Source organism: Ctenopharyngodon idella, chromosome 17 (genome assembly GCF_019924925.1).
Source record: "Ctenopharyngodon idella isolate HZGC_01 chromosome 17, HZGC01, whole genome shotgun sequence".
Classification (NCBI taxonomy): Eukaryota; Metazoa; Chordata; class Actinopteri; order Cypriniformes; family Xenocyprididae; genus Ctenopharyngodon; species Ctenopharyngodon idella.
In genome coordinates, this window is record NC_067236.1 from 15,164,947 (window position 1) to 15,192,719 (window position 27,773).

A 27,773-nucleotide genomic window follows, 5' to 3' on the forward strand; every position below is an offset into this window, starting at 1 on the left:
CAAAGTACTGCATTTATTGCTTTGGTGAAAAGACTGGATTCGCTTTTAGCAAATTTCAGACATCCATGAACAAGAGATGAGCTGTACATGCCAGTGACTTGTGTGAGTATAACGTCAAACATACAAAGTGGACAAAAATACAAACGTGAAAAGGTGTAAAATACGTGCAAAATAAGAGAAAACATTTATTGCACAAAAATACATTGAGTCTCTGAATGTACTAAATACAAATCTGAACTACACATTCAAGTGAGAGTGAAGGCTTTGCTTGCTTTTAAGGAAATCACTATTAAAACGGTAGCTGTAAAACAGCTGTTCATGCTAAAACTGCAACGTTAAAAAACAAACGATAAAAGTGCTTCTCATTTTCCAATTTTTTCCATTACGTTCCTGTAGTACCCTACATTAATTTCTTAAAAAAATCCCGTAGTCCCTGATCCTAAACAGGGAGTTCAACCATGCATTTAATGGTGTCATTATAAAAGGTTCCTAAACAATCGGACCCTCCAAACACTAGAATGGTACATTGAAAAGAGAGGCTCTTGCCATGATGGCGATCCCTTGCATCCCTCGGGTCTGAAGATAAAGCCTTTGTACCACCCAGGCTTATCAGACTGTGGCCTGCGCGAGGCTTAGAGCAAAGCAATGGGGACACCACTGATGTCCAGGAGCTGGTATCTGCAAACATGCATCGTTTTAGATCAAACCGTTCAGGTTAATAACGGTAAAGCCTTTTAAAGAACCCATCAATGATTTGGGCTTGCTTGTTTGTTTTTTAATGACAACAAAACGGTTCTATTTTTGGCAAATCCTAAGGCCCTTTCACACCAAAAGTGAAATGAATAAGCCTCAGGCTGAAGGAAATGTGTATTATTATGCCTGTACAGTAGAGGGCATAACCAAAACTATTACAAACCAAAACTATTACAGGGTTGTGTAAAATTCTGAGATTGCATTTCATTGATTTTATTCATTTTGAGGAATACTGAATGTTTTCGTGCAAGTGAGATGAGTAATGCATGTTCACATTTAGTCTAGAACTACAATAACCATCATGTTCACACAGCACACCTCTGCGATTTATTTCTCAACATGGGGACAGGAGAGCGGTCAGTCAATAAATGTGAAAAAATAACTTATTACTTATTTGAAAAAGTAACAGATGTTTTGTTGTAAATTGGAAAAGTAATGTGTTACTTTACTAGTTACTTGAAAAAGTAATCTGATTACGTAACTCGAGTTATTTGTAATGCGTTACCCCCAACACTGCCCATCAGTATCATTGTAAAACCATTTCACAAGTCATTAAGGTAATTAATCTTTAATTAGCTATAAAATAGTTATTTGTATTAGGGCTGGGTATTGACAATTTTCACGATTCGATTTCTATTCACATGCTTGCGATTATTTGATTACGATTTCGATTCGATATCGAGTATATCAGTTACAGTACATGGCAAATTTTCTAGAGGAAAAAAATCTCAACTAATGCTGTAAACTACACGTGGCAGTCAGTTGGTACTACTGTACTATAATATTGAAGGTTAAAATTAACTTATTTATATACAAACACTTAAATTACACGTTTTTTTTATAATAAAAGTTTAGAATTACACAATCAAACTTCTACTCCAATTTGGTTTTTTGTTTTTTTAAATATAAACATTTAAATCGTGGCTGTCACTGATTTATTCAAACATGCATTAAATATTGAAGAACATTATAATGAATATGTAACGGTTCATAGCTATATTTATCAGAATGCTGCTTTCTAGAGTTCATTTTTCTAGCTGACTAATGAGTTTATGGTCACTGAATATGTTTTTCTGAGGTAAATGTGTCGTTACGTGACATTGTTTACAAGCTGTTTTATTGACGTCTTTCCGAGATTGAAACATTGATTGAGCTATTACACGAGACATGATACGGATTTCTGTAAGTTGTACTGTGTATTTTAACATACCTTCAGATGTTCAGTCATGTTTATTTCGCGCTGTAACTGGTATTAAAGCGGAGGAGAGGATGTTCACATGCGCTCCGTGCTGCCGCTTCTCTTTAACTGAGGCGCTAAAGCGATCTGTCACGTCACATTAAACAGCGCCAAAACGGTACTTATTTTTTGAATCTCACAATAAGATGGACTTCATTTGAAATCTGAGACTTTGCTTCATATCAAAAGTAACAAAGCACAAAGATTATTGTGATTTTTTGGATGGGAGGAGCGCTACATGTTCTGTTCATTCATCAACTGAAAACAGACTAGACTAATCGATTCTTGGGATTTAAGAATCGATATCGGTTCGTAAAAATGACAATCGATTAAAATCGAGCAATCGATATTGTTTACCCAGCCCTAATTTGTATGATACTTCATGTAGTAAATTAGGGAATGACAGACCTATGTTGAAGAGATGGAGGTCCTGTAGGGCTCCTACAGCACTGCAGCCTCCGCTGATCAGCACCCTGTTGTCAGACAAGGGTAGAGCAGCGTGAAACCTGTCCAGTTAAATCAAGCAGAAAAAGAAAATTCAGTCTTCACTTCAATACACATGAACTGCACACTTGGCCACAAGCCTACTCAGTTAAAGTAAGTAAAATTCCTTTGTGAACTGTAATTAGAAATTCTTCATTATCAACATACTCTAAAGTTTTCTTTAAAAAACAAGTTCATTCATAATTTGAAGTCTTACCCACGGGCCAATGGTGGCATGTTCTCGTACTTTACAGCAGTGTATTCCATGAAGCCTTTTCCACAGGAAAGAAAAGACTTAGTATTTGAGACTGGGATAATATGAACACAGCAGACACAGAGTGAATACTTTCAGCGCTTCTTGTCATGTAAGATGATGATGATACCCATGTGCTCAGGGTCATTACCTAGATCCAAGATGTGAAGATCATTGAGGTAGGTGGCGGTTTTTCTCCCACCAAAAATGATCATCTTGTTGGACAGCAGCGTGGTGGAGTGCCTGATGTAAACGTCAACAAACAATTATGACAAATTATAGTTAAAATAAATGGACTAAAATCTAAAACTTCAGGTGTGCTTAAAGGATTATTTCACACAAAAAGTGAAAATTGTCATTTTAACTTATTCTCATGTTTTAAACTGTTAAGAGAAAGTAAAACTACGTACCCAAACCTGGGCAGAGGACGGTCACCCTCCACAATCGGCTGATACCACAGACCATGTTCTGGGTTAAAGATGTACAATGCGTTACTGCAAACCTTGCCTTCAGGACATCGGCTGGGCTGCACCCCTCCAAAAACATACAGCTCCTTCTTATAGACTGTGGCACTGTGATATGCCAATGACGGGATATTTCCCTTTGCCTATCCGAACCCAAAAGTGATATACAGTATGCAGAAACTGTAAATGATCATCTGTTACACAAAACATACACAAATCCTAAACGCATCAACTGTTAGGTACAAAAATAAATTATCCAATACTCACAGAAATAAGCTTCCACTTCCATGTTTTAGTGTCCAGTACATAAATATCATTGTATCGCTGGCCGTCTCTCAGACCACCGTACACATAGACGACTTTAGACTCGGGATCAAAGGTTGCAGTGTGACCTTGTGCGCTTGGTGGACTGACATCAGATGATGAGACGTCCATGGGGAACCAGAAATCATTGTCTGGGAATTATTAGCATTAAAAGTATGTTAAAGGGATAGTTCACCCAAAAATTACAATTCTGTCATCATTTACTCACCCTCAAGTTGTTCCAAACCTGTATAAATTTCTTTGTTCTGCTGAACACAAAGGAAGATATTTGGAAGAATGTTTGTGACCAAGCAGATCTCGCCCCCCCATTGACTACCATAGTATTTTTTCCTACTACGTGAGATCTGCTTGGTTACAAACATTCTTCCAACTATCTTTTTTTTTGTGTACAGCAAAACAGTTTAACGTACCAATCTCCAATTTCCATATCGAGTCTTTACAACTGGCCTGGTCATCAGCCTCTCCACCAATCAGAATGGCCGTTTCAGGATCACTCAAACACATTGCGTGGCTCCAGCGCTTTGACGGACAGTCTGAGAAATAAATAAAACACTTTAGGGTTAGGGGTTTTGAGATTTTAATGCAATGTCAGCAGCTGAGGCCATTCCAATAGTAATTGGAATGGCCTCAGCCAGATACATGGGAATTGAAAAACAAAATCAAAAGATTAAAAAAAAGCCTAGTTCCAGACAAACTTTTCTAAACCTTAAGGCCCGGTTTCACGGACATGGCTTAGCCTAAGCCAGGATTAGTCCTTAGTTCAATTAAGATATTTAAATATCTTTTATAAATGTACACTAAAAAAAAATCATTACTGGCGTGCATCTTGAGACAAAACAATGGCACTGACATATTTTAAGAGATGTCAGTACAAGTTGCTTTCAGTTAAAACAGCTCAAACATGCATTTTAGTCTAGGACTAGCTGAAACCGGGGGTAAATGTGGTAATTTTGTTGCTTTCTATTAGAGATTAAAAAAAAAATTAAAAAAATAAAAATCTCTGGGATTTCATCAAAAATATCTTAATTTGTGTTCCGATGATGAATAAAGGTCTTGCGGGTGTGAAACGACATGAGGGTGAGTAATTAATGACAGAATTTTCATTTTTGTGTGAACTCTCTCTTCAAAATGTCCTAATTTAACTAAATATCCTAATCCTGGCTTAATCTAAACCCTGTCTGTGAAACCAGGCCAGAGTGTTTTAATTGTAATTATGTTAAAAATTCTAAAACTTTTTATGGGCAATAGCTTGCCTTGGCAAACACCAGTAATTATGAACAGTTAAACAGGGTGTGTCACGAAATGTCAACAGATATTATAATATTTCAAAATATTACTCATATTTGGGTTCTCATTGTGATACAAAAGACTTCATAGTTTATGTAATAAAAAATAAACTATGACATTTCAATAGTTATATCAATAACTAAATCTGAAACTATGACAATGTAACATTACAATTCAAAGTGTGTAAATAAATAAACATCAATAATGTTTCATCTGAGCAGAGGATTGAACCTTTACCAGCCCTGCAACTCTTGACACGTTTGATGGCAGTCTCGTCCTCTAAATCTACTGCAGACATTTTACGCAGTTTGCGTTTCTTCGGGCTTGAAACTCGGTTTGGATCCCGAGGGCTTTCCGGTTCTTCAGAACTCCAAACATACCCCTTTATTCCTATAATGGAGCGTCTTGGAGTTTTATCCTTCAAAACCACACAACAAATACACAGTAAGTGTACACGTTTGAGTCTCTCTTGCTGCCTGGAGATGATCTACTTGCTGAAGAACTAGTTTGTGGATGACTGCCTTCCTTACCATTGGCCACACGCCCTGAACATTGAGTAGAGTGTTTTCCCTTGTCTCCATTTTGCTTGTGCCCAGCTCCGCACAGCTGACGCTTCCTTCGGGAGGTGATCTCTGGGTGATCTTTAAAGAGACGTAAGGAGAAGTCATTCTTAAGTGTATTCTCTTCATCACAAGTCACGCCTTGAGGCATTTCATTAACCTTATGTCTTGAAATCTGAAGACTGGTTGAGTTAGAAATAAACAATGAATGGATCATTTCACTTAAGTCGTAAGCAAAGCATGACTCACATCATGACTCTCTCCACTGCTGAGAAGGGTGCTGGACGGATTGGAGGAGTGGTTCAGCGCTAGACGTTTCCTCCTCACTCGTGGAGTGCTGCTGATAAAACTGGATCTCACCTTCAAATAATACATAGTTTGACAACATCTAAGAAGTTTGTGATGGATGGATGGATGAGAAAGGCAAAAATCAAGACATACATGTACAAAATATTTGCAATCTGCATTAGTGAGAGAAGAATGAAGGCGTAAACTTGTGTTGGGGTTTAAATACCTGTCCATTGATGCTGAGCATGACTTTGGCATAAACTCCTCTCCTGCCTCTCTGTGTGGCTTCACTGAGGAGTTCAGGAGTCCAAACTCCTTGCCAGATCAGACACCTTCACAGATAAAGTTTCTCAGACAAAACGTAGGCTGTTAACTGTCAGTGTCTCGGTAGCAGAGCACTTAATTGCCTTTTTTCCGCATTTTGCAACCTTTTTTCTTGCCGGTGCGACTAAATTTAGTTAGAGGTCGCACTGGTGACCACCAAGTTGCCAAACTGTTAGAAAGGTCATTTCTGTTGGACGTGAAAAACATCAAATGGCAAACGAAACGAAACCGCGCTTCTCATTTGAGCTACGCAGCATGGATAGTTTACCAGCTCTGACCAATATCGGCGCAGTGCGAACACAGAACAGGTTTACTTGTGGGCCGATCTTGATCACGCTACACATTACTACACAGCGGTGGGAGATCCAGTGAGAAAGCCTTTGAATTCCGCTCAGTATTAATAACAGCGCTGCATAAAGCATTCAAATTCAGCACAGAATTCTCTGTTAAACTGCAGATATTAGATCAAACAGCACTGACGTGGAAACCAGGAGAAACATTGTGCCATGAACAAACAAGTTATAGAAGGCTTTTCAATTCACAAATCACCAACATTCACCATGGATTTAATGTAGTAACTCTAACTGTAACCATGGTATTGTGGCAGAAATAGTTTAATGTTTTTACATTATTCATTTCAGGGTTCATGCAAACTTTTGAGAGTGAAATTCAAGCACTTTTCAAGAACTTTCAAGTGCTTCACACTTTTTCCAGCACTTCAAAGCTCTAAATATTATCCCATTTTAATGTTATTTGTCTGATTTGTCACCATGCTGGAGATTCTGTACTATTTCAGAAGATGCATAACAGCGGCCCCTACCATATAACAGTGAAATCATGGATTACCAGAAAATTCCGTCAATGGCGGGAAAGAATTAATATAGTATTTTTAAATATTTTGAATTAGCTTTTATTTTTTATAATTTCAGTTTTAAGTTTTAGAAAATGTATGTTCCTTTGTCAACTATTATTTTTTGTTGCTTTTTTATATTTCTATGTTGTTTTAATTTTTTTTTTTTTTTTTTCCCCAGTTGTAGCAATTTTACTATTTAAACTTTTCACTTAGTTGCCATGGCCAAGTTTTTTCAGTTCAAGTTTTATAAGTTTTTTTTTTTTTAGCCAATTGATTTACTGCAGGGCACTACTATAATCCGAATATTCACTTTACTTGCCTGGAGTGAGGTGAAAGAGTCCCGATGACCTGTGATTTGACCTCTGGACCCAGCAGAACCTCCACAGAGATCTCAGTGTCACTGGAGAAGGATGACCATTCCCCTAAACCAAATACTATCAGCTGCTTCGGTAAAGGTAACGGCATCTGAACCTGGTACATCATACGGTTGACATTTCTGAATGGGGTACAAAAAAGGCTTTCATACAGGGAGGTGGTCAGGGGAAGATGACCACCTCCCAAAGGGGTAGATCTACAATTATAGACCTACTATCGACTATACAGTGTAAATAATGTTTGGTTACTCTAGCAGTGTTTATGTTGGTTTCAAAAACCATGTTGTAAATTATGACGTTTTATTGCAAAGTTCTAAACACATGTCCATATCATCAACCACACTGGCAAAAAAGAGTCAACTGGGCAGAAGCAAAGACTATAGATGTAGAAGCAAGGAAGTCAGGACTTGATATGAATTGTTGGATGGTTGTGGTTTGCTGTTGCTGTGATCTCATGTGAGTGACATGAATGGTTTGTTTCACTACTTTAATTTTGCAGAAAAGCTATTAGTGTATAATAGATTTTAAATACAGATATGCTATTATGTGGGCTTTTTGTTGTTGTTGTTTTCAATTATATAGGTTTACACATGTAGTCAATTCTCCTCAAATTAATCAACATGCTGGGCTACTTTTTTGTAATTTCTACCCTGAGAAATAGTCGTTGCTGTTAAAGAGAAACCTGAAACCCTTCATGTTTGATTAACTGCAACCTGCTACAAGTAAAACATTAATAATAGGTTATATAGTTAAGATCAAACGAAAGAGCCCACCGTATAAACTGACGAGGTGCTTCACGTAAGGACCAGATGGCATAAAAGTGCACTTTGCCCATTCTGTTGACTCAGATTCGATCAAATTTCTCCAGTGCTCCCGGTGTGCGGCCTGCAAGACTGCAGCCCGTCACGCGCGACCTCCGCTGCATTTATCACCTCCTGTGTCACACGCGCCGCCATGACCAATTAACGTAAAAAGCCAGTACTACATTTTGTGATGGTAAATAAAAAATAAATAATCCTGAATAACAGAATAAATACAAAATAAATAAAAAACAAGGGACTTATTTATACAAAAAGTATACTAGGCTAAATAATTTAAATTAAAAAATAATACAAAAACTCAGTACGTTTTTTGTGAACGAACGAACGAACGAATCCATTTACATTTTCACAAAATGTAATCCTAAAACAATGTATTTGTTAATAATTGTCTAATTTGTTTATTTATAAAAATACCAATTAGACAGTTATTAAACCAAAAATATTTAAATTTAAAAATGAAAATACTAGACTACGTTATGTTTTTGTCATTTTATTTTTTATATATTTCTTTGTAGCTTTAATTTATTTTATTTTAGTTTTAGTTTCAGTAATTGTAGTACTTAAACGTATTTATTTCAGTTAGTTGCCAAAGCATCATTTCTAATTATCATCTATTTATATAGGCTAGTATTTTTTTATTTCTACAATACAATAACACAATGCACAACACATGATCACATGATCAATTAACACTTCTTATACTGAAAATGATTGATTATGGTGACGTCTCTGTAAAAATAAATTTTGCAACATTTTGTGATAAATAAATTACCAACCCATGGGCTCATGGTATTGTTTATAATTGTCTAATGTATTTATTTTTTAAAAAGAGCACTTAGACAGATATATGAATATCTGATATATTTATATATATATATATATATATATATATATATATATATATATATATATATTCAATCAATCATAATCAAACATGCTATTTTTAAATAAATATTAAAATATATATATATGGTCTTGAAGAAAGTCCAGTGCTATCTTTATTTCCGTTTAACAGCGCCCTCTATCTAAAATAAGAAAGAATAGCACTAATTCTGCTGACTCCATACATTAACCTCCGCTTAAGAGGAAATGCTGTACGTGTTCGTCCAAGGACATACAATTTTTAATGCTGAAAAAGCACTTTTTATGGCTTAACTCTCACAAGGAAGTGCAGTGTATTATCGGAAGAACAGGAAGGAGGCATAAATCTGGATATGTAACAGGCAGCAAACTGAATTCACCGTCAACGTTTATTGTGAACAACACACAAGAAACAAAAATCAAGAAAAGGATGAAAAACATATATATATATATATATTATGCATATCATACAAAAAGGTGGACGAGCAGAAAAGCACATCGGCAGAATAAAAGTACCTCAGCAGCACAATGCAACAGTCTCTAAAGACATGCAAATATTTTAAGGTACAAAAAGAAATGTTTGCAGCGTGATTTGGTATTCATAATTAAAAATCATTAAGTATTCAAAGGGAACTAAACACTATACCTTCTGGCAGTACTTAGTGTGGCATATTGCACCGTGACATAAGCAAGAAAGCTCTTCCAATGAACATATCTGAATCATTAAACCTAAATGCTAGCAGTTTTCCAAGTCACCTTGGCATAAATGTAAATAAAACGTCTTTAGCAGGCCATCTGCATTGTGTCTATACAGACCTCAAAGACCAAACTGATGCCAAACAACCCTTAATCATGCCAAATGAGAGCCTGGGAAGTGTAAATATTGGATCAGTTATGCAACAAATTAGCTTTTGTGGCAGGAAATGGTTTAAAGTTGTAAACAAGCAGGCTTTAACCATTTGGTGACTGATGTGGTTGCCATCTTAGTAGAGTATACAACTGCAATAAAACATATGAATATGAGGTTTAAGATACATCTTAACTAGCTGTGTCTTCCAGTGTCTTTGTGGCTGAGAAAACAAACACAATATTAGCAGTATGTAAAAAATAGTGTCTGATGCTGCTCAATGCAAGTCTATGTAATCTTATAAGACATAAAACAGCAAGAAACCAACCAAAGAAACAAAGAACACTCATATATCATTACCTGAATCAACAGTGACTTCTGCCACGTCACCTACATTGACTTTCTCACTTTCTTTGTTTGCCTTTGAATTGTGTAGAACTGTTTGAAAAGGATTCGACCCGGTTCGCCACCCATATACTTTCCCTGATTACTCTGTAGTCCCTGATATGTGATGCCACAGTTCTGTTGTGGTGTCAGACAATACAATTATAAAACATATATGGACCTTTTATATGAAATATATCATCTTGCACATAACATCTTAAAGCCACACGAAACACATTGCACGTATCATGAGCCTCATGATTCACTTAAAAAAAGCATTTTGTGTCTATATACATACATATATAAAGTAATTTTTGATCTATGATAGGGCTTGGATAAAACAAAAAGCACAAATCAACAATAGCAAGAATTATACAGTAATTTAATACATACGATGAAAAATAGTATCACTGAAACCTTGGTTTTAAATAAGCACTTGATTCCTCAGGCACTGTAGTACACTCTGTAGTACAGAGTCTTATTCCGCCACAGTGAGTATGAGTTGTCAAACTTCAGCAGGTATGTGCCGTCGTCTCTGGAAACTCGTGACTGCCGCCCTGCACTGCCAGATGACTGTCCTGACGGTACACGGGCAGGATCTCTCCCAAGTTCGAGTTTGCAACTGATTTAGAGCCCTTCTCAACATCTCCTGGAACCACAGGGCCTGTTTGATAAAACAATTGTCCATATGTCACTGGAAGTATTCCTTATATGTATCTACTTATTTTAAGCATTGTACAGTTTTGTAAAATAATTAAATAAATCTTTTGAAAAGTCTCTTATGCTCACCAAGGCTGCATTTATTTGGTCAAAGCTGTAATATTGTGAAATATTATTACGATTTTAAATAACTGTTTTCTATTTTAATATATTTTAAAATGCAATTTATTTCTGTGATGCAAAGCTGAATTTTCAGCATCATTACTCCAGCCTTCAGTGTCACATGATCCTTCAGAAATCATTCGAATATGCTGATTTGGTGCTCAATAAACATTTCTGATTATCAATGTTAGAAAAAATGCTGTGCTGCTTAATATTTTTGTGGAAACTGTGATACATTTTATTTTTTTAGTATTCTTTGATGTAAAGAACGTCCAAAGGCACATTTGTGACCCTGGACCACAAAACCAGTCATAAGTCGCACGGGTATATTTGTAGCAATAGCCAACAATACATTATATGGGTCAAAATTATTGATTTTTATGCCAAAAATCAATAGGATATTAAGTAAAGATCATGTTCCATGAAGATATTTTGTAAATTTCCTACTGTAAATATATAAATTTATTTTTGTAAGTAATATCTCTTATAATAATATTAAATAATGAAATGAAAATTAGTGGGAGGTTGCTTAAGGCTACATTCACACTGTCAGTTTTCGGGATTGACAGCTGCATTCACTTACAGGTGTGAAATGTCCACTTCACACAGCAACTTACAGTAGCGTTTTGAACGTGCAACAGGAGTCAAGCCCATATTCTCTAACCAGTAACCAAAGTAATACCAAAGATGGCTACGTCTATAAAACTGAAAAGTAAATTTTTCTCTCGCATAAAACACAAAACTGACGGGAGCCACTCCGGTGAAGAAGAGACCGTGACTGTATTTAAAACCTTGAGATGACACACAGCTCATATCTTCGTCGCTGTAAGTTACCAAAAGTGAAACCACACAACACACAGTACACATGCGTTTATGCAGCGCAGAGCAGCTCTCTCGTGCTGTATGACGTGACGGACAACTAGTTAACCAGTCCGGTTCTGTTCACACTGCGCACGTTTTCCGAGAATGCGGTTGCGAGTCCTGAAAATTTACGGGTGCGAGTTCAGTTCTAGAATGCGGTTGTCACTCCCATAATTAACCATATTGTGTGTGAACATAACTGTATTAAGGACTCAGATACAGGACTGACAGCTGCTGCTGTGTTAAAGTGGACTGTGTAACATCCTCAAAAACATGAAAAAATAGGCTTTTTCTTTATTCAAAATATACTATTTTTTATTTTGTTCTTTGGATTGGGAGTGAAATATGACCAGGATAAGTAATTAGCTGGATGACTCAAGAAAACTAATCTGTTAATTACAATAGAGGATGACTGTGTGGATCCACAAAGCACTCAAGAGGCAAAAAAAGACACTAGAAGCAAAAACTCCTTCCACTTTATCAAACAAAAGTTTGAACAAAAACAGGAAACAGAACAGGAAGAACTCCCTCACCTTCCAGCTCGTCATCTTCATCCTCATCGTCACTGGATTCACTAATGTGGACAGTAATGGCTCGGCTAGTGACAGGTGACCAGTCGAAGTAAACCCCAAAACCAATGTCATAGCCATCTGTGGCAAACTCCCAGCACACGCGCTTGGCCTCAGGAACAATGGGTACGTGGACGGTCATAATGTCTCCACGATATACCGTCACCACGCTGTCCTTCTCCTGACGCAGTTTGGTCTTCAGCTCCTTCAAAGCCACGGAGGTCCATGTGGATGCTGGTTTCATCGGAGGAAGATCTGCAAAGAGATAAGCGACTGCTCAATTAATAATCTTTAATTCAACACTTTGAGAATATTTGTACAGTAATGCATGTATTCAAATCACCCCAAAATCAAAAGAAAAAAAAGAAAGTCTATTTTTATGATAATTAATATTAATAATAAAATTATTATTATTAATAGTAACAGCAAGATCATGGGTTCGATTCCCAGGGAATGCATGAACTGATTAAATGTATACTTTAAATGTAATATAAGTCATTTTGAATAAAACCTTCTTCTGCCAAATTTATAATACAGTCAAACCAAAAATTATTCAGACATTTTTGGTATATTTTTACTAGTGGGTGCAGGACACTATAGTTCATTTATGTAAGTGAGGATAGCAAAATATAGTAAACTGACATATTATACCCAAAAAATTCATACAGTGGACCACCAGTAAAATTGAAAAAATTTGGAACCAAAAACACTTTGACCTGACCATGTTTTGCTTAAGTGTTATCTGACATAATTAAGATTATGTTTTTCTGACACAGTTTAACTCTGAAATCTTGTCATATTTTATTACCATTTTTTAAACTATAGTGAATAAACTGTATTAATGAATGAAATGTTCAAGGTGTCTAAATAAATTTTGGTTTGACTGCAATATTAATAATAATTTATGCAATTGGCAGACACTTTTATCCATAGTGACTTGTATTGCATTTAAGGTAAACATTTAATCAGTTCATGCAATCCCTGGGAATCGAACCCATGACCTTGCTGTTGCTTGTTAATAAACTTTCCTCCACAAATTGATAGTTCATTATCATAACTGCAGCTGATTGTAGATATGTAGACCTGGCATATTATAAAATTGAGTTGTGCATATATCTGTTTATACTGTATATCAATATCTTCTACAGCAGATTTCAACATGGTGGTTTATGCAATCAAAAACTTATTTACTATATATAACAACTTTTGTACTGCATACTTCAAGACCTGCCCTATATACTGCACACCGCATGGCATGCTATTTTTAAAAAAAGCATACTATACAGCACAAAGTATAGTCACATGATCACCTACCCTATGGTTAATTGGAATAAAATGCACATGCTTAATCATTTATTTATAGAAAGATTCCCATACTTGGACTGTCATTAATGTCAACATGAAATGGAAGCTGCAATAGTCTTTTCTTCCCTATTATTATGTAAATTTGAGTGAAATGGAACAAGAAAAAAAATGTAGGACGGGACTTGATTTTGTTCATCAGAAATTGATTGTATTGTTGGATGGTAGTGGTTTGCTATTGGTTGATCTCATGTGAGTGTGGGGGGGAGGGGACATTATTTTGATTAAAGGAGGACCTATTATGTTTTTTTTTTTTTACATTTTCAACTTTCTTTAGTTTGTATTGTTGCTGTTTAAGCATGAACATAATCGATAATTGTAGTTTTGAGTATTCTTCTGGAAATGTACACGTCACTTAAATAATTCCTGCCCAAGGCTACGCAAAAAAAGGGGTGAGGCCTGGTTGAGTTGTGTTAGTAGGCTCTGTCCCAAATGGCACACCTCATATACACTTGGTCTTGTGGACTTAAGATGGCCTCGGCGTGCGCGTGATTGTGAAACCCACAAAACCACAGGGTGTTTTATTTGTCATTTTAGGTTTCAGAAGGGTCCTTGCAAACGCCCCCCTTTGCGGTTGATATGCACCTTTCATGCGCACTGATGCTGAGCCCGTACTGAAGGGAGCTCCGCAGCAGACTTCTTCCCGAAAGTCAAAGCGGCGTTACGTTGCGTAAGTGCGGACTGGCAGGAAGGCTGCGAGTGTTTAGGGTGCCATTTGGGACAGGGCCGTAATGTGCCAAAACTCGTGGTTTTGGTAAGGGGCGTGGCATTTCTAAAACACGCTGGAAGCGGTTGACTAATCACAACACACCGGTCCAGTCAATCAATCAGAGCACATTGCGCTTTACAGAAGGAGGGGCTTCATAGAGACGGGAACTAAACAGAGCGTTACTGACAGACTGGGAAGAGAGGTGCTGCAACATTCCAGTAAAAATAACGATTGTTGAATTGCATGGTGACTAAAAATTACACAATGTGGCATAGCTTTTTAAGGTTATGAATAGCACACTACAAACATCATAGACATCTTTCCTTTTTTCTGACAGCTTTGTTCTCGAGGGGCAATGATGAAACATGATGAGAAGGTTTCTTGTGCTTAGCTTCACTTCTCTAATAGGGGGAGTGCTAACCTTTTTTCTCCCCAGGGTGTGAAGTACTGCTCTCCTGTGAGTCACCCGCTTCTGCTTTCCCGAGAGACGCGCTGGGCTCCTATTGACAACAGCACAATACATACATACAAGAACAGCGCTAAAGCTCACTTATTTATATATACTCCTGACAGGCTTGAACTTAATATACCTCAGTAGACTGTTGAGATTCTCTGCTATTGCTGTTATCGTCCATTTTGGTTTGGTTGTCCGGTGTGATTACTGTCCGGGAAAGGTCTGTGCTTTGAAGTCTTCAAAATGACAGTGGGAAGGATGAGGTTTACATACTCTAGAACCCTAAAACAACCATTTTTGGAACTCGTATAAAAATTCACAACCTGTTTAAAGGATTTGCTTCACAGTTTTTTGACGTTATGCCAGGGAAAGAAGAAACAGACAGGGATGAAAGTCTAGATTGAAGCTCTGATGTCTCTAGTTTCTCCATCTCTAGAGCACAAAAAACATGAAATACATAAATCATCATATTCATCACAATATCTGATTAAAAAAAAAAATCAGTTCGTCAGCTGAAAACTCGTACCTGACTCAGAGGAGTCTTTCAATGAACCTCATTAAAAACTGAAACACAAAATCTGCAAGAACAAATTAAACAATCCGTATTGGTTATTTAACATAGGATAAATATGGTCATTTGTAAATACAGGCTAAATAAGACTACATTTTGTCTGTAATCGTCATCAACTGACATTTGAAGCACATACGAATCATAGCAACAGTTTTGACACGTCGCGTAACTAAAGTGAAATTCACCACAAAATCATCAATCTCAGCAGAAGAAAAAAAGATCGAGCACAACCCGTATTTGCATTCAAATCAAACCCACCGTATGTATGTGTTAAATGCACACGTACAGTATTGTTTCATAGTATAATGTTCATACACGTACCTCCGGCGAGCGTGTGATGCTGTTGATGCAACAGTGTTGCTTGACAAATAACGTTTGACGCCCAGGAAGTCCGCTAATTTGTAAATACGTAAATTACTGTGAAGGCAGCAGAGGTAAGTCTTTTCTGAATGGCCGCCAGACACATACGAATATATAATAAAAGTCCTATGAAAATAATACTACTCTAAACTGTACAAAGCAGTTTTGAAAGTAGCTATTTCTATTTTAAGAAAGGTTACTTAAAAAAATTCAACAGAAATTTTGCATTTTATTATGCAAGGATGCATTAAATTGATCAAAAGTGACAGTAAAGACATTTATAATGTTATAAATGATTTCTGTTTCTAATAAATACTGTTCTATTTATAAATGATATATAGTTAAGTATATTTTTATAAATAAAATATTTATATATAAAGTCATTTATTTATTCATTGATTTATATGTGTATATGCGTATTTAAGTTCCAGTCTCCTGTAATTTGATTGTAAAAGTGTTATTCCATGTGTGTTAAAATATAGTATAACAACAATGGGACTTTTTTCTGTTTGTATCACTAAATAATTTTCATTGGCGAAAAAAAAAGATTCAAAATTATTTTTGTCTGCGTTATTTTACTATTAATTTAACTTACTTAATATGAACTCAATATTAATAATTTGTTTTTAACTTTTTGTGTGAAAGCAATTTCACACAAGCAAGAGTGCTGTAATACTGAATACCAGCATGACTGTGATTCAGCTGTAGTGCCACAGGTAATAGCAGCCATACTTATATTTAGAACTACAGTACCTTAGCTTATAAAAAATATAATTAAAGTTTATTCATCTGTTATCCTTTTTATTATTATTATTATTATTATTACTGTCACACTTAAAGGTATACTATGTTGCATGCAAACTAAACTGCATGCATCATGCAGAAAAACATGTTTTTTGTTGTGCTTTAGCTCTGCATGACTGTATTGAATATGGTTATCATATTCACTACTAGTAGGCTTAAGAGATATAACCAGTTTAAATGGAAAGGATCTCAAGCTGACTAGCTGAAGACATTACTGTAGCTATAGCCAAATATATACACACGGTACTTCCTTAAAAATAAAGTCCAGCACAGCGCTACAACAACCATAATGAAATGACCCTTCACGATAGATGATGCTTTACTATGAACTCTGTTAGAGAACTACATACAGCAATTTATCTGTTCAATAAAATACCTCACTCACCTGTTGAGTAATAAAAACACCACCTCTGCATCACTTTTACAAGATTTCAAATCCCTCAGTTCTCGCCATTTCCAAAAAGCCAAGCCAATGTTGATTCAGGTTTTATTACGAGCTTGAGTCTTGTTCTCTTTTTGCCAGCATACTCTCCTCTGTTCTGTGTTTGTTTAAAATGGGTGATTCCCTGTAGGCTCGAGATTTATCATGATCCATGTCAACCTTTCTCTCTTCTTGTGACAACTAACCTATACCATTTAGGGTTGCCAGGTTTTCACAATAAAACCCGCCCAATTGCTACTCAAAACTCATTTCAGGGGCTAAAGTCCGCGCTTTTGGCAGGGGGCTAAATATCATGTTATTTGGAGTTGCTTCAACCTGCAGACATGAAAAACAACCCGTGTCAACAGAGTTAAAGTAGCCCAATTCTGCTGGAAAACCGCCGACATGGCAACACTGATGCTGCTCCCACAGCAGTGTTAATTTCGTTAACGAAAACTATGACGAAAAATGTTTGTTGAAGACCTTTTTTTCCATGACTAAGATTAGACGACGAGACACGACACGACATTAAACGATAACTGTGACTAAATCTACACATGCAATATCATTGACGAAAAAAGACGAGACTAAAATGTGGCTAAAAAACTTTACCAAAAGCACTCTTTTGAAATCACTTTTTTTTTTGGTCGAATAAAGGAGACAAAACATTAAAGATTGTTTTTATGAGCGTTCATGCTTACGGTTGCCAAATTTCCAGAATTCAAACCCCCAATCAGAGCTTTTCTGTTAAAAGAACCCGTATTACTTAATCTTTGCAATCTGGCAACCACGCACACGCGCTCTCTCTACACTGAAGCGCGGATGATCTGAAAACACAGAGAAGTAAGCTGGAGTTCAGCGATCTGCATTTCAGTCGGTCTATATTGCGCTGCTCGTTTTCTGACTAAATCTAAGATCAAAGTGTAGGCTGATATCCAGCAGTGGCTCTCAAACTGATGTACGCGAACAAAATGCTTTGCCGTTCATTTAATTCTACTCCACCTTAAAATAACATTAAAACTAGGCATGTATTAAAATGCCGTAAATACACGACATTCAGTCGAACTACCTCATCTTTCGCGGTCAAAATTGACTGCATCCACGCCAGCAAATCGCGCTATCGTTACATTAGTGTAAAAGTGGGGATTTAGCACTACTAGCATGAAGAATAATATAGACACAGACTGCATAGAGATTTAAGATCAAAACTATCTTACATTTATTTTACAAGTATTTTACATTGGTAGCATTACATGTTTTGTGAGATAAGTGAACAGTTCTAGTGTTTATTAGTTCTAGTCAATATTTACTTGATTTGCAGTTTTCTAGTTATCTTGGCACATTCAAATGTACTTTGGCCTTGTGTGGCAAAAATCTGCAGAGGATAAAACACAAATATAGCACTAAGGCAGCTCACAGGGATAGAGCTGACATACTAACTTTTCCCCTGAGTTTAATTAGCACTTATTTTAGAGTCCACTTGCAAACATAACAGTTGGTTAATTATAAACAGATTAAACATGAACACAGAAATGTCACACTGAAACTAAAATGTTGCACAATTTAATTGATTTGTTTCAGTAAACAAATAACTATGAAGACAATTATATCTTATCCTTCTGCTAGGTTTAAAAATACATTGTAGTACATGATTGAAATGCAGTCTCGCAAACCTTTACTTCTTGACACCAGATCAGTCAATGGAGTGTCTTTACTTTGTGCATCAACCAAATTGATCCACGGAAAAAGGCTGTAAAACAACAGAGACAAACTATTATGAACAAACTATTATAACATATAATAGTCAGCATTCAATCTGTTACAGATTTAATCTTTTAGAATATAAATATGAATGAACAACTATACAATACTGTTATTATCATTAACTAAAACATTTCTGTTAACTGAAATAAAGTTTGAAGTTGAAGCACTAAAATTATTAACTGATAATAAATACAGTATCTCACAGAAGTGAGTACACCCCTCACATTTTTGTAAATATTTTATTTTATCTTTTCATGTGACAACACTGAAGAAATGACACTTTGCTACAATGTAAAGTAGTGAGTGTACAGCTTGTATAACAGTAAATTTGCTGTCCCCTCAAAATAACTCAACACACAGCCATTAATGTCTAAACCGCTGGCCACAAAAGTGAGCACACCCCTAAGTGAAAATGTCCAAATTGGGCCCAAAGTGTCAATATTTTGTGTGCCCACCATTATTTTCCAGCACTGCCATAACCCTCTTGGGCATGGAGTTCACCAGAGCTTCACAGGTTCCCACTGGAGTCTTCTTCCACTCCTCCATGACGACATCACGGAGCTGGTGGATGTCAGAGACCTTGACCTCCACCTTCAATTTGAGGATGCCACACAGATGCTCAATAGGGTTTAGGTCTGGAGACATGCTTGGCCAGTCCGTCACCTTTACCCTCAGCTTCTTTAGCAAGGCAGTGGTTGTCTTGGAGGTGTGTTTGGGGTCGTTATCATGTTTGAATACTGCCCTGCGGCCCAGTCTCCGAAGGGAGGGGATGCTCTGCTTCAGTATGTCACAGTACATGTTGGCATTCATGGTTCCCTCAATGAACTGTAACTCCCCAGTGCCGGCAGCACTCATGCAGCCCCAGACCATGACACTCACACCACCATGCTTGACTGTAGGCAAGACACACTTGTCTTTGTACTCCTCACCTGGTTGCCGCCACACACGCTAGACACCATCTGAACCAAATAAGTTTATCTTGGTCTCATCAGACCACAGGACATGGTTCCAGTAATCCATGTCCTTAGTCTGCTTGTCTTCAGCAAACTGTTTGCGGGCTTTCATCTTTAGAAGAGGCTTCCTTCTGGGACGACAACCATGCAGACCAATTTGATGCAGTGTGCGGCGTATGGTCTGAGCACTGAGAGGCTGACCCCCCACCCCTTCAACCTCTGCAGCAATGCTGGCAGCACTCATATGTCTATTTCCCAAACACAACCTCTAGATATGACGCTGAGCATGTGCACTCAACTTCTTTGGTCGACCATGGCGAGGCCTGTTCTGAGTGGAACCTGTCCTGTTAAACCGCTGTATGGTCTTGGCCACCGTGCTGCAGCTCAGTTTCAGGGTCTTGGCAATCTTCTTATAGCCTACGCCATCTTTATGTAGAGCAACAATTCTTTTTTTCAGATCCTCAGAGAGTTCTTTGCCATGAGGTGCCATGTTGAACCTCCAGTGACCAGTATGAGAGGGTGAGAGTGATAACACCAAATTTAACACACCTGCTCCCCATTCACACCTGAGACCTTGTAACACTAACGAGTCACATGACACCGGGGAGAGAAAATGGCTAATTGGGCCCAATTTGGACATTTTTACTTAGGGGTGTACTCACTTTTGTGGCCAGCGGTTTAGACATTAATGGCTGTGTGTTGAGTTATTTTGAGGGAACAGCAAATTTACACTGTTATACAAGCTGTACACTCACTACTTTACATTGTAGCAAAGTGTCATTTCTTCAGTGTTGTCACATGAAAAGATATAATAAAATATTTACAAAAATGTGAGGGGTGTACTCACTTCTGTGAGATACTGTATATATAAAAAACTAAACTAAATCTAAAATAAAAATAAATTTAACCTAAATAGTAATATTTAAAAAAAAAAAAACAACAACTAATAAATTGACAAAAGCACATCATGAAATGACTAAAAAGTTACCATGAAAGTTAAAAGTATAAAAATAAAAGCTAATTCAAAATATGAACAAAACTACAGTATAATTAAACTAAAATAACACTGCTGTAATCCTTTGTATGAAAAATTTTTTAGACTCACTCGTCGGGTTTATTGGGATCAGATGCACTGGGTGAATTTACAAAACTGTGATAAGTAAATGTTTTTGTTGAAACACCGGTCTCAAACAGTCCATTTAGCAGGCGAAGAGTCTTTCCGGACCCCAGCTTCTCTGCCGTGCACATGTTGAGGAGACTGTACAGCACAGCTGATACCCATCTCTGATCCAGGAAGAGGCCACCTTCAGTAAACACTCAAAGTTTACTTAATGGACTCTTATAGCACACCATACGAAAACCACACTGTATTGACTTCACATGACAGATGGATACAGACATATTTTCAGGGGATATAAAAAAAATATCATTGTGTAGTTAAGCAGCTGGTTATAAAGTTGCAAAAAAAATCAAAAGAATATTTGCACCTAAGATTAATTAAGTTTCATTGACACTTTTTAACTTTTTAATCATTTGAAACATCATAATACAAAGTTTTAATGTCTTCTTGTGTTTATTTGCGTATTTATGACAAATTGCTTGCTGTATTCCTCATTTGTGTAAGTCGCTTTAGATAAAAGATTGTTAATTATTTTAATATATATTTTTAGTGTAATTTATTCCTGTGATGGCAAAGCTGAATTTTCAGCATCATTACTCCAGTCTTCAGTGTCACATGATCCTTCAGAAATCATTCAAATATGCTGATTTGCTGCTCAAGAAACATTTATTATTATTATCAAGGTTGAAAACATCTGTGCTGCTTAAAGGATTAGTTCACTTTGAAATGAAAATTAGCCCAAGCTTTACTCACCCTCAAGTCATCCTAGGTGTATATGACTTTCTTCTTTCTGATGAACATAATCACAGAAATATTAATAAATATCCTGACGCATCTGAGCTTTATAATGGCAGTGAAAAGGGTTCATAAGTATGAGCTGAAGAAAATGCTTCCATCCAAATCCATCCAACATAAACGTACTCCACACGGCTCCGGAGGGTTAATAAAGGCCTTCTAAAGCAAAGCGATGCGTTTGTGTAAAAATATCCATATTTAAACAAGTTATGAAGTAAAATATCTAGCTTCCGTATTGAAGTTACGAAGAAAGTGTAAACTGGTGTTGCGTCAGTTACACTTTTTCCGTAAGTTGAATAGGGAAGGTGTAGGACGTAGCGTAAGCTTTGTGAACTGCAAGAGTTTTACACTTTCTTTGTACGTTGAATACGGAAGGCGGCTCATGCAGAAGCTACATATTTTCCTATATAACTTGTTAAATATGGATATTTTTTTACACAAACGCTTCACTTCAGAAGGCCTTTATTAACCCCCCGGAGCCGTGTGGAGCACATATTTATGATGGATGGATGTGGATGGAAGCACTTTCTTCAGCTCATACTCATTGATCCCTATCACTGCCGTTATAAAGCTCAGACGCGTCAGGATATTTATTAATATTTCTGCGATTATGTTCATCAGAAAGAAGAAAGTCATATACACCTAGGATGGCTTGAGGGTGAGTAAAGCTTGGGCTAATTTTCATTTCAAAGTGAACTAATCCTTTAATATTTTTGTGGAAACATATGTGATACTACAGAGCCCCTAAAGGGACATGATGATGAAAAAAATATGAGATGGGATAAGAAAAAAAATTCTCTCGCAAATGTTTTGAGTTTGCTTTCACTCGCAGTTCACCTTTGCGTTCACTTGCAAAGAACACAAAGCGAACGCAAAGATTCTTGGGAAGGCAAAACATTTGCGAGAGAACGCAAAAGCATGGACACAATTTTTCCTCCAATCTTATATTTTTTTTCCATATTTTTTAATAGTTTTTTAATATTTATTCGAGTATTACTATTTTATTTATTTAGATATGTTGTTAATAATAATAATGTTATTTATTTCTTAATATTTTAATGTCTATAATAATGACAGATGAATATAAACATTTTAAAGAGGAAATGCAAATGTATTGTAAAGGATACACCCACAGATTTCACACACCATTCATTGAAAGAGGAAGTGAGGCAGAAAGCACTTCCTTGTGCATTAAAGCTGTGGTCACTTGATTGTGGAGGAGCCAAATTGCAGTCACATCATCACAAGCCACAAACTCATACTGGGGTTTGATAATAAATCTGTGGTCAAGAAGCATTGCAAGCCTGAAAAAAAAAAAAAAAAACAAAAAAAAAAAACGTTTTGAGAAGATGATAAGCTGATGCTGTAATTTTCTCTCAAAATCTAAGTTTTGCAAGTAGGTTTGCCAAAAGTACCGACTTTAGTAACACGTTTGTACTGAAATTTTAAAAATGCGATGCTATCAGCATTTCCCCCTAGCATCTTGTGCGCTGTTGAGTAGATTCTGACTAACCTAAAACACCTTTGATTGGCCATTTTGTTCATACACTCAACAGATATGTCTGTGATTGGCTACAATGATCAACGCTTCAAAAACATGTTGTGAATAGACATCAATGACGCTCTTCGCCGAGTTCTTACACAGATGATACACACGGGAGTGTCTATCAGCGGATCCGCCTGCTCCCGTGTGTATCCGTGTAACACAATGGCCAATCAGAGGTGTTTAAGAATCCGCTCAACAGCGCTCAAAATGCTAGGGGGAAATGCTGGTGTCGTCACATTCTTTAAATTTCAGTACCAACTTGATACCGGAGTTGGTACTTTTGACAACCCTGTTTGAAAGTATAGATTGCAATAGTGCCCGCCCCTTTTTTTAGTGCTGCTGGTTCCGGAAGTATTTTTTTCCATTCCTTTCTCCCATATGGATTTTAAAATAGTCTTTGTTAAAGAGTTATAAACCATAAACCAAACCAACCAGCTACGATGTGAATCACAACACTACAAACTTTGATTTGAAGCAAAAAAAGTTTTTGGAAAATTGACAAAAACACAAAGGTACAAGACTGTGAGGGAAAGAACTACAATTATTTCAAACTACAAGTATTTCAGTATTTTGAAAGTGTAGGGAGATCGGTTCGATTACATCATTTGCGGTGCTTCATGGAAGTGGGCGGGGCTAAAGAGCTCTTTTGGAGCATGTTGCTTTTTTCGTTTCTCTGATTGGTCTAATTTTTTTTGTACAGCATCGTGGGTAATGTAGTTTAATTCCGCTGTTAAACACGATTATTTTAAAAATAAGCTGAAATAATTTGACCTGACAGCTTCAGCAGAAGCAAATAACATGGATTAACAACCTTGTAGCTCACAGTAGGGCTGTCTTTAAAGGTTTATAAGTTAACATTAAAAATCAGCTTCCTTATGGAGAAACTACTTTACTTCCGGAACCTAACTGTTGCACTCTATAATCAAAATCTGACAGAGATCCAACCAACAGATATCAAAGCACAGTAGATTTTCCTTATTCCATAATGAATAACACTGAGTATTCAAAATAAAGCTAATAACCTGAAATATGTTCATCTTAATACCTGTTCAGTGGCACTGCTGAGGTGAAACTGTACACAAGACAGCTTGAAGACAGATGGCAACGAATGTCTGAGCATACTTGAGGAAGATGAGAGGGCAAGACACAGAGGAAGAGCAAGTCTGCCCATTTAGCCAGTCTAATGTTGTCGAAGTAACACTTAACACCAATGTTTGAAATTTCCCCTATGGATCAATGAAAGAAACGAGAGAGTTAACTAGTAGATTTTGATGAAAATCCTGATTAGAGTATACCGGTCCTACAATGTCAATGTAAAACCGGTCTGATTTTAATCTTTATGACAGCCAGACTCGGGAGGATTTTTATGATATGTGAACCATTAGCGTGGAAACAACTCCTGACTGCATGAATAATTACTATGACAAGAGGGCGCCAGTGGGTCGCAGGCATGTGGACCTTCACGTGTTTCTATAGTAACGCCTGTGCACCATTATGCAGCTTTGATGGACCTCTAAGGATCAACATCAACACACTCACAAAACAGTTCACCCTCACACAGTGTTGTAAGGACTATGAGAACTGATTCATGTGTAGTCAAGCAGGTATTCGATGAAAAAATAATCAAAAAATAAAAGAATGCTTCTAAAGATATTTGTGCACCTAAGATTAATCATGTTTCATTGACATCTTTTAATCATTTAGGAAACAAAATATATGGGCTAGATGCAACTATAGATGCAGTTCTACAGTTTTTAAAACAATTTCTTCTGAGTGCATTTAGACTGCAAAAGTTTGGGGTCACTATAAGCTTTGTTTTTTGAAATAAAGTCTCTTATTTTCACAAAGGCTGCATTTAATTTATCGAAAATACAGTAAAACAGTATTGTGAAATATTATTACAAAAATATAAAATAACTGTTTTCTATTCTAATATGTTTTGAAATGTAAATCATTCCTGTGATGCAAAGCTGAATTTTCAGCATCATTACTCCAGTCTTCAGTGTCACATGATCTTTAAGAAATCATTCTAATATTCTGATTTGCTGCTTATTATTATAATATATATATATATATATATATATATATATATATATATACACAGTTGCAAGAAAAAGTATGTGAACCACTTGCAGAATCTGTGAAAATGTAAAATTTTAACAAAATAAGAGAGATCATACAAAATGCATGTTATTTTTTATTTAGTACTGTCCTGAGTAAGATATTTTACATAAAATATGTTTACATATAATTCATAAGACAAAAAAATAGCTGAATTTATTAAAATGACCCAGTTCAAAAGTTTGTGAACCATTGATTCTTAGTACTGTGTGTGGTTACCTGGATGATCTACGACTGTTTGTTTGTTTTGTGATGGTTGTTCATGAGTCCCTTGTTTGTCCAGAGCAGTTAAACTGAGCTCTGTTCTTCAGAAAAATCCTCCAGGTCCCGAAAATTCTTCAGTTTTCAAGGATTTTTTGCATATTTGAACCCTTTCCAGCAGTGACTGAATGATTATGAGATCCATCTTTTCACACTGAGGACAATTGAGGGACTCAAACACAACTATTAAAAAAGGTTCAAATATTCACTGATGCTCCAGAAGGAAACACGATGCATTAAGAGCCGGGGGGTGAAAACTTTTGAACAGGATGAAGAGGTCCAAATTTTTCTTATTTCGCTTTAATATCATTTTTTTTTCATTTAGTACTGCCCTTCGGAAGCAACAGAAGATACTTACATGTTTCCCGGAAAACGAATTAAATACAATTAACCTCGATCTTCAAATTCCAAATGTTTTCACCCCCCGGCTCTTAATGAATCATGTTTTTTTTTCTGGAGCATCAGTGAATGTTTGAACCTTGTTTAATAGTTGTGTTTGAGTCCCTCAGTTGTCCTCAGTGTGAAAAGACGGATCTCAAAATCATTCATTTACTGTTGTAAAGGGTTCAAATATGCAAAAAATGCTGGAAAACTGAAGAATCTGCAGGACATGGAGATTTTTTCTGAAGAACAGAGCTCAGTTTAACTGCTCAGAGCAAACAAGGGACTCATGAACAACCATCTCAAAACAAAAAAACAGTCGTAGATCATCCAGGTAACCACACACAGTATTAAGAATCAATGGTTCACATACTTATGAATGGGGTTATTTTAATAAATTCAGCTATTTTTTTTTTGTCTTGTGGATTATATGTAAACATCTTTTATGTAAAATATCTTACTCAGGACAGTACTAAATAAAAAATAACATGCATTTTGCATTATCTCCCTTTTGTTAAAATTATTAACATTTTCACAGGTTCTGCAAGTGGTTCACATACTTTTTCTTGCAACTGTATATAGGGTAATTCCGTGTCAACTCAACCAGAGGTCCCCGGCTCAAATTTTTAATTTTGTTAATATTTTTCTGAAGAAGGACAAACATAAATAGTAATGTTAGCCAAATTATTAAATGCCATGGATAAATATTTACTGAGTAATCCACTATTTTGTAGAGGGGGGACAAAATGACAGTTTTCACCTAAAATTTAAAGCCAAATTACAGAGGGAGAAAATGACTTTAGATAGATGGCAGCATCATTATTTTATTTTTACACAGAGATTAGTAGGTCTATAAATAAATTCTGTTGACTTTAGCAATCCTTGTTGCATTATAAGCCAAAGGTGACCGTTCAGAAATGAAATAATTTTTCATGTCTGTAACTCAAAAAGTAGTAAAGATATCTCAATATGTGTTTTTTTAGATTCTAAAAGTTTTCTTTTGCTATCTTCATTTTTATTGCTCTGTATGGTTAAATCCCAGAGTTATGAGGATCTCAATGTGCCTCCATGCGTAAATTGTTAAATTGTACACATTTTCAGTGGTCAAAAAACAAATGTGGGTCACTTCGCATACAGCTGATACTTTTTTCTTTTAAAGACCAATGTCTGGAATACAAATAATGTTTAAACTAACTAGAAATGTATCTTGTTTCCCTCTATGACTAACCTAAGCTCTCGGGTCTTTTAGTTGAGATGTTGATGTGGCATGGTTTGAGGCTGGATGCATGCAGTAAAAGCATTGCCAGCTGTTTGCCCATGTGTCCTCCACCCAGTATGCCAACAGACAGATGCGTTTTAGAAGTGCAGCCATCCTCATCATTCAGTTTCTTTCTGTGGGAAAAATGTACATGGCTGTGTAGTAAAAACAAACCGCCGTCTATATGGATATTAGAGTCATATGAGATCCACAACATTGTTCGACTGCCCTTACCTTAATAATCTGAAAAGATCACAGACAAATACAGCATGCGCACATCCACTGACAGTCAACCCAGCAGATCGACTGCGCAGAAAAAGCGCTTTTTTCTCATCTTCACTGAGTCCAGCCTCAAATCCTAGAGAGTTTAAATTATTGGTGAAGTCCAACATTTGGATACAACATTTAAATCTTGGATGTTTAAAGTTACAGATTTAACGTAAACAGATCCGGTTTCTATAGTAACTACTTCGAACTGTGAAACTAGAATCAATAAGACAAAAGTAGATGCTTTACGTCGTTTTCAAA

General features: G+C 36.4%; 3 protein-coding genes across 7 annotated transcripts; all 3 read right to left on the reverse strand.

Moving 5' to 3' along the window:
- Positions 1-156: 156 nt before the first annotated feature.
- zgc:163014 (uncharacterized protein LOC100038766 homolog) lies at positions 157-8,141 on the reverse strand. 3 transcript variants are annotated; one of them, XM_051869427.1, is made up of 13 exons: positions 7,974-8,141; positions 7,146-7,322; positions 5,876-5,981; positions 5,611-5,721; positions 5,332-5,442; positions 5,039-5,219; positions 3,925-4,047; positions 3,458-3,645; positions 3,137-3,333; positions 2,878-2,969; positions 2,691-2,745; positions 2,399-2,496; positions 157-678 (listed from the first exon to the last, which is right to left on the reverse strand). In XM_051869427.1, the coding sequence occupies exons 1-13, from the start codon at positions 8,033-8,035 to the stop codon at positions 440-442; spliced, it is 1,740 nt and encodes a 579-aa protein (XP_051725387.1). In that variant the 5' UTR covers positions 8,036-8,141; the 3' UTR covers positions 157-439. The 3 variants fall into 3 exon arrangements, with proteins under 3 accessions (XP_051725387.1, XP_051725386.1, XP_051725388.1); XM_051869426.1 differs by having other exon boundaries at positions 5,033-5,219; XM_051869428.1 differs by having other exon boundaries at positions 5,033-5,219; positions 7,146-7,297; positions 7,974-8,140.
- Positions 8,142-9,253: 1,112 nt separating this feature from the next.
- tmed8 (transmembrane p24 trafficking protein 8) lies at positions 9,254-15,913 on the reverse strand. Its single transcript, XM_051869019.1, has 7 exons — positions 15,783-15,913; positions 15,417-15,468; positions 15,214-15,322; positions 15,027-15,126; positions 14,858-14,936; positions 12,330-12,620; positions 9,254-10,777 (listed from the first exon to the last, which is right to left on the reverse strand). Exons 3-7 carry the CDS (start codon positions 15,318-15,320, stop codon positions 10,626-10,628), a joined length of 729 nt encoding a protein of 242 aa, XP_051724979.1. The 5' UTR covers positions 15,321-15,322; positions 15,417-15,468; positions 15,783-15,913; the 3' UTR covers positions 9,254-10,625.
- A 2,328-nt stretch (positions 15,914-18,241) lies between these two features.
- Positions 18,242-27,749, reverse strand: noxred1 (NADP-dependent oxidoreductase domain containing 1). Of its 3 annotated transcripts, XM_051869017.1 has the most exons (7): positions 27,480-27,749; positions 27,216-27,379; positions 24,270-24,450; positions 22,825-22,982; positions 20,869-21,067; positions 18,720-18,796; positions 18,242-18,421 (listed from the first exon to the last, which is right to left on the reverse strand). In XM_051869017.1, exons 1-7 carry the CDS (start codon positions 27,635-27,637, stop codon positions 18,390-18,392), a joined length of 969 nt encoding a protein of 322 aa, XP_051724977.1. In that variant the 5' UTR covers positions 27,638-27,749; the 3' UTR covers positions 18,242-18,389. The 3 variants fall into 3 exon arrangements, with proteins under 3 accessions (XP_051724977.1, XP_051724976.1, XP_051724978.1); XM_051869016.1 differs by having other exon boundaries at positions 18,242-18,796; XM_051869018.1 differs by lacking the exons at positions 18,242-18,421; positions 18,720-18,796 and having other exon boundaries at positions 20,869-20,998; positions 22,806-22,982.
- Between the last annotated feature and the right edge of the window lie 24 nt (positions 27,750-27,773).

What these genes read in the sequence shown, in the direction of transcription:
- tmed8 (XM_051869019.1), bottom strand. Translation starts at nt 15,320, where the DNA reads ATGGAGAAACTAGAGACATCAGAGCTTCAATCTAGACTTTCATCCCTG. An exon ending in AATCTCAACAGTCTACTGAG is followed by an intron (nt 14,937 to 15,026) that starts GTATATTAAGTT and finishes TGTTGTCAATAG; the next exon opens with GAGCCCAGCGCGTCTCTCGG. An exon ending in TGAAGATGACGAGCTGGAAG is followed by an intron (nt 10,778 to 12,329) that starts GTGAGGGAGTTC and finishes TTTATCAAACAG; the next exon opens with GCCCTGTGGTTCCAGGAGAT.
- zgc:163014 (XM_051869426.1), bottom strand. Translation starts at nt 8,035, where the DNA reads ATGGGCAAAGTGCACTTTTATGCCATCTGGTCCTTACGTGAAGCACCT. An exon ending in GCACCTCGTCAGTTTATACG is followed by an intron (nt 7,323 to 7,973) that starts GTGGGCTCTTTC and finishes TACCCCATTCAG; the next exon opens with AAATGTCAACCGTATGATGT. An exon ending in TTCAGGGCGTGTGGCCAATG is followed by an intron (nt 5,220 to 5,331) that starts GTAAGGAAGGCA and finishes GTGGTTTTGAAG; the next exon opens with GATAAAACTCCAAGACGCTC.
- noxred1 (XM_051869016.1), bottom strand. Translation starts at nt 27,637, where the DNA reads ATGTTGGACTTCACCAATAATTTAAACTCTCTAGGATTTGAGGCTGGA. An exon ending in GATCTTTTCAGATTATTAAG is followed by an intron (nt 27,380 to 27,479) that starts GTAAGGGCAGTC and finishes TTTTTCCCACAG; the next exon opens with AAAGAAACTGAATGATGAGG. An exon ending in ACTTCCTCTTTCAATGAATG is followed by an intron (nt 21,068 to 22,824) that starts GTGTGTGAAATC and finishes TGTTTACTGAAG; the next exon opens with GTGGCCTCTTCCTGGATCAG.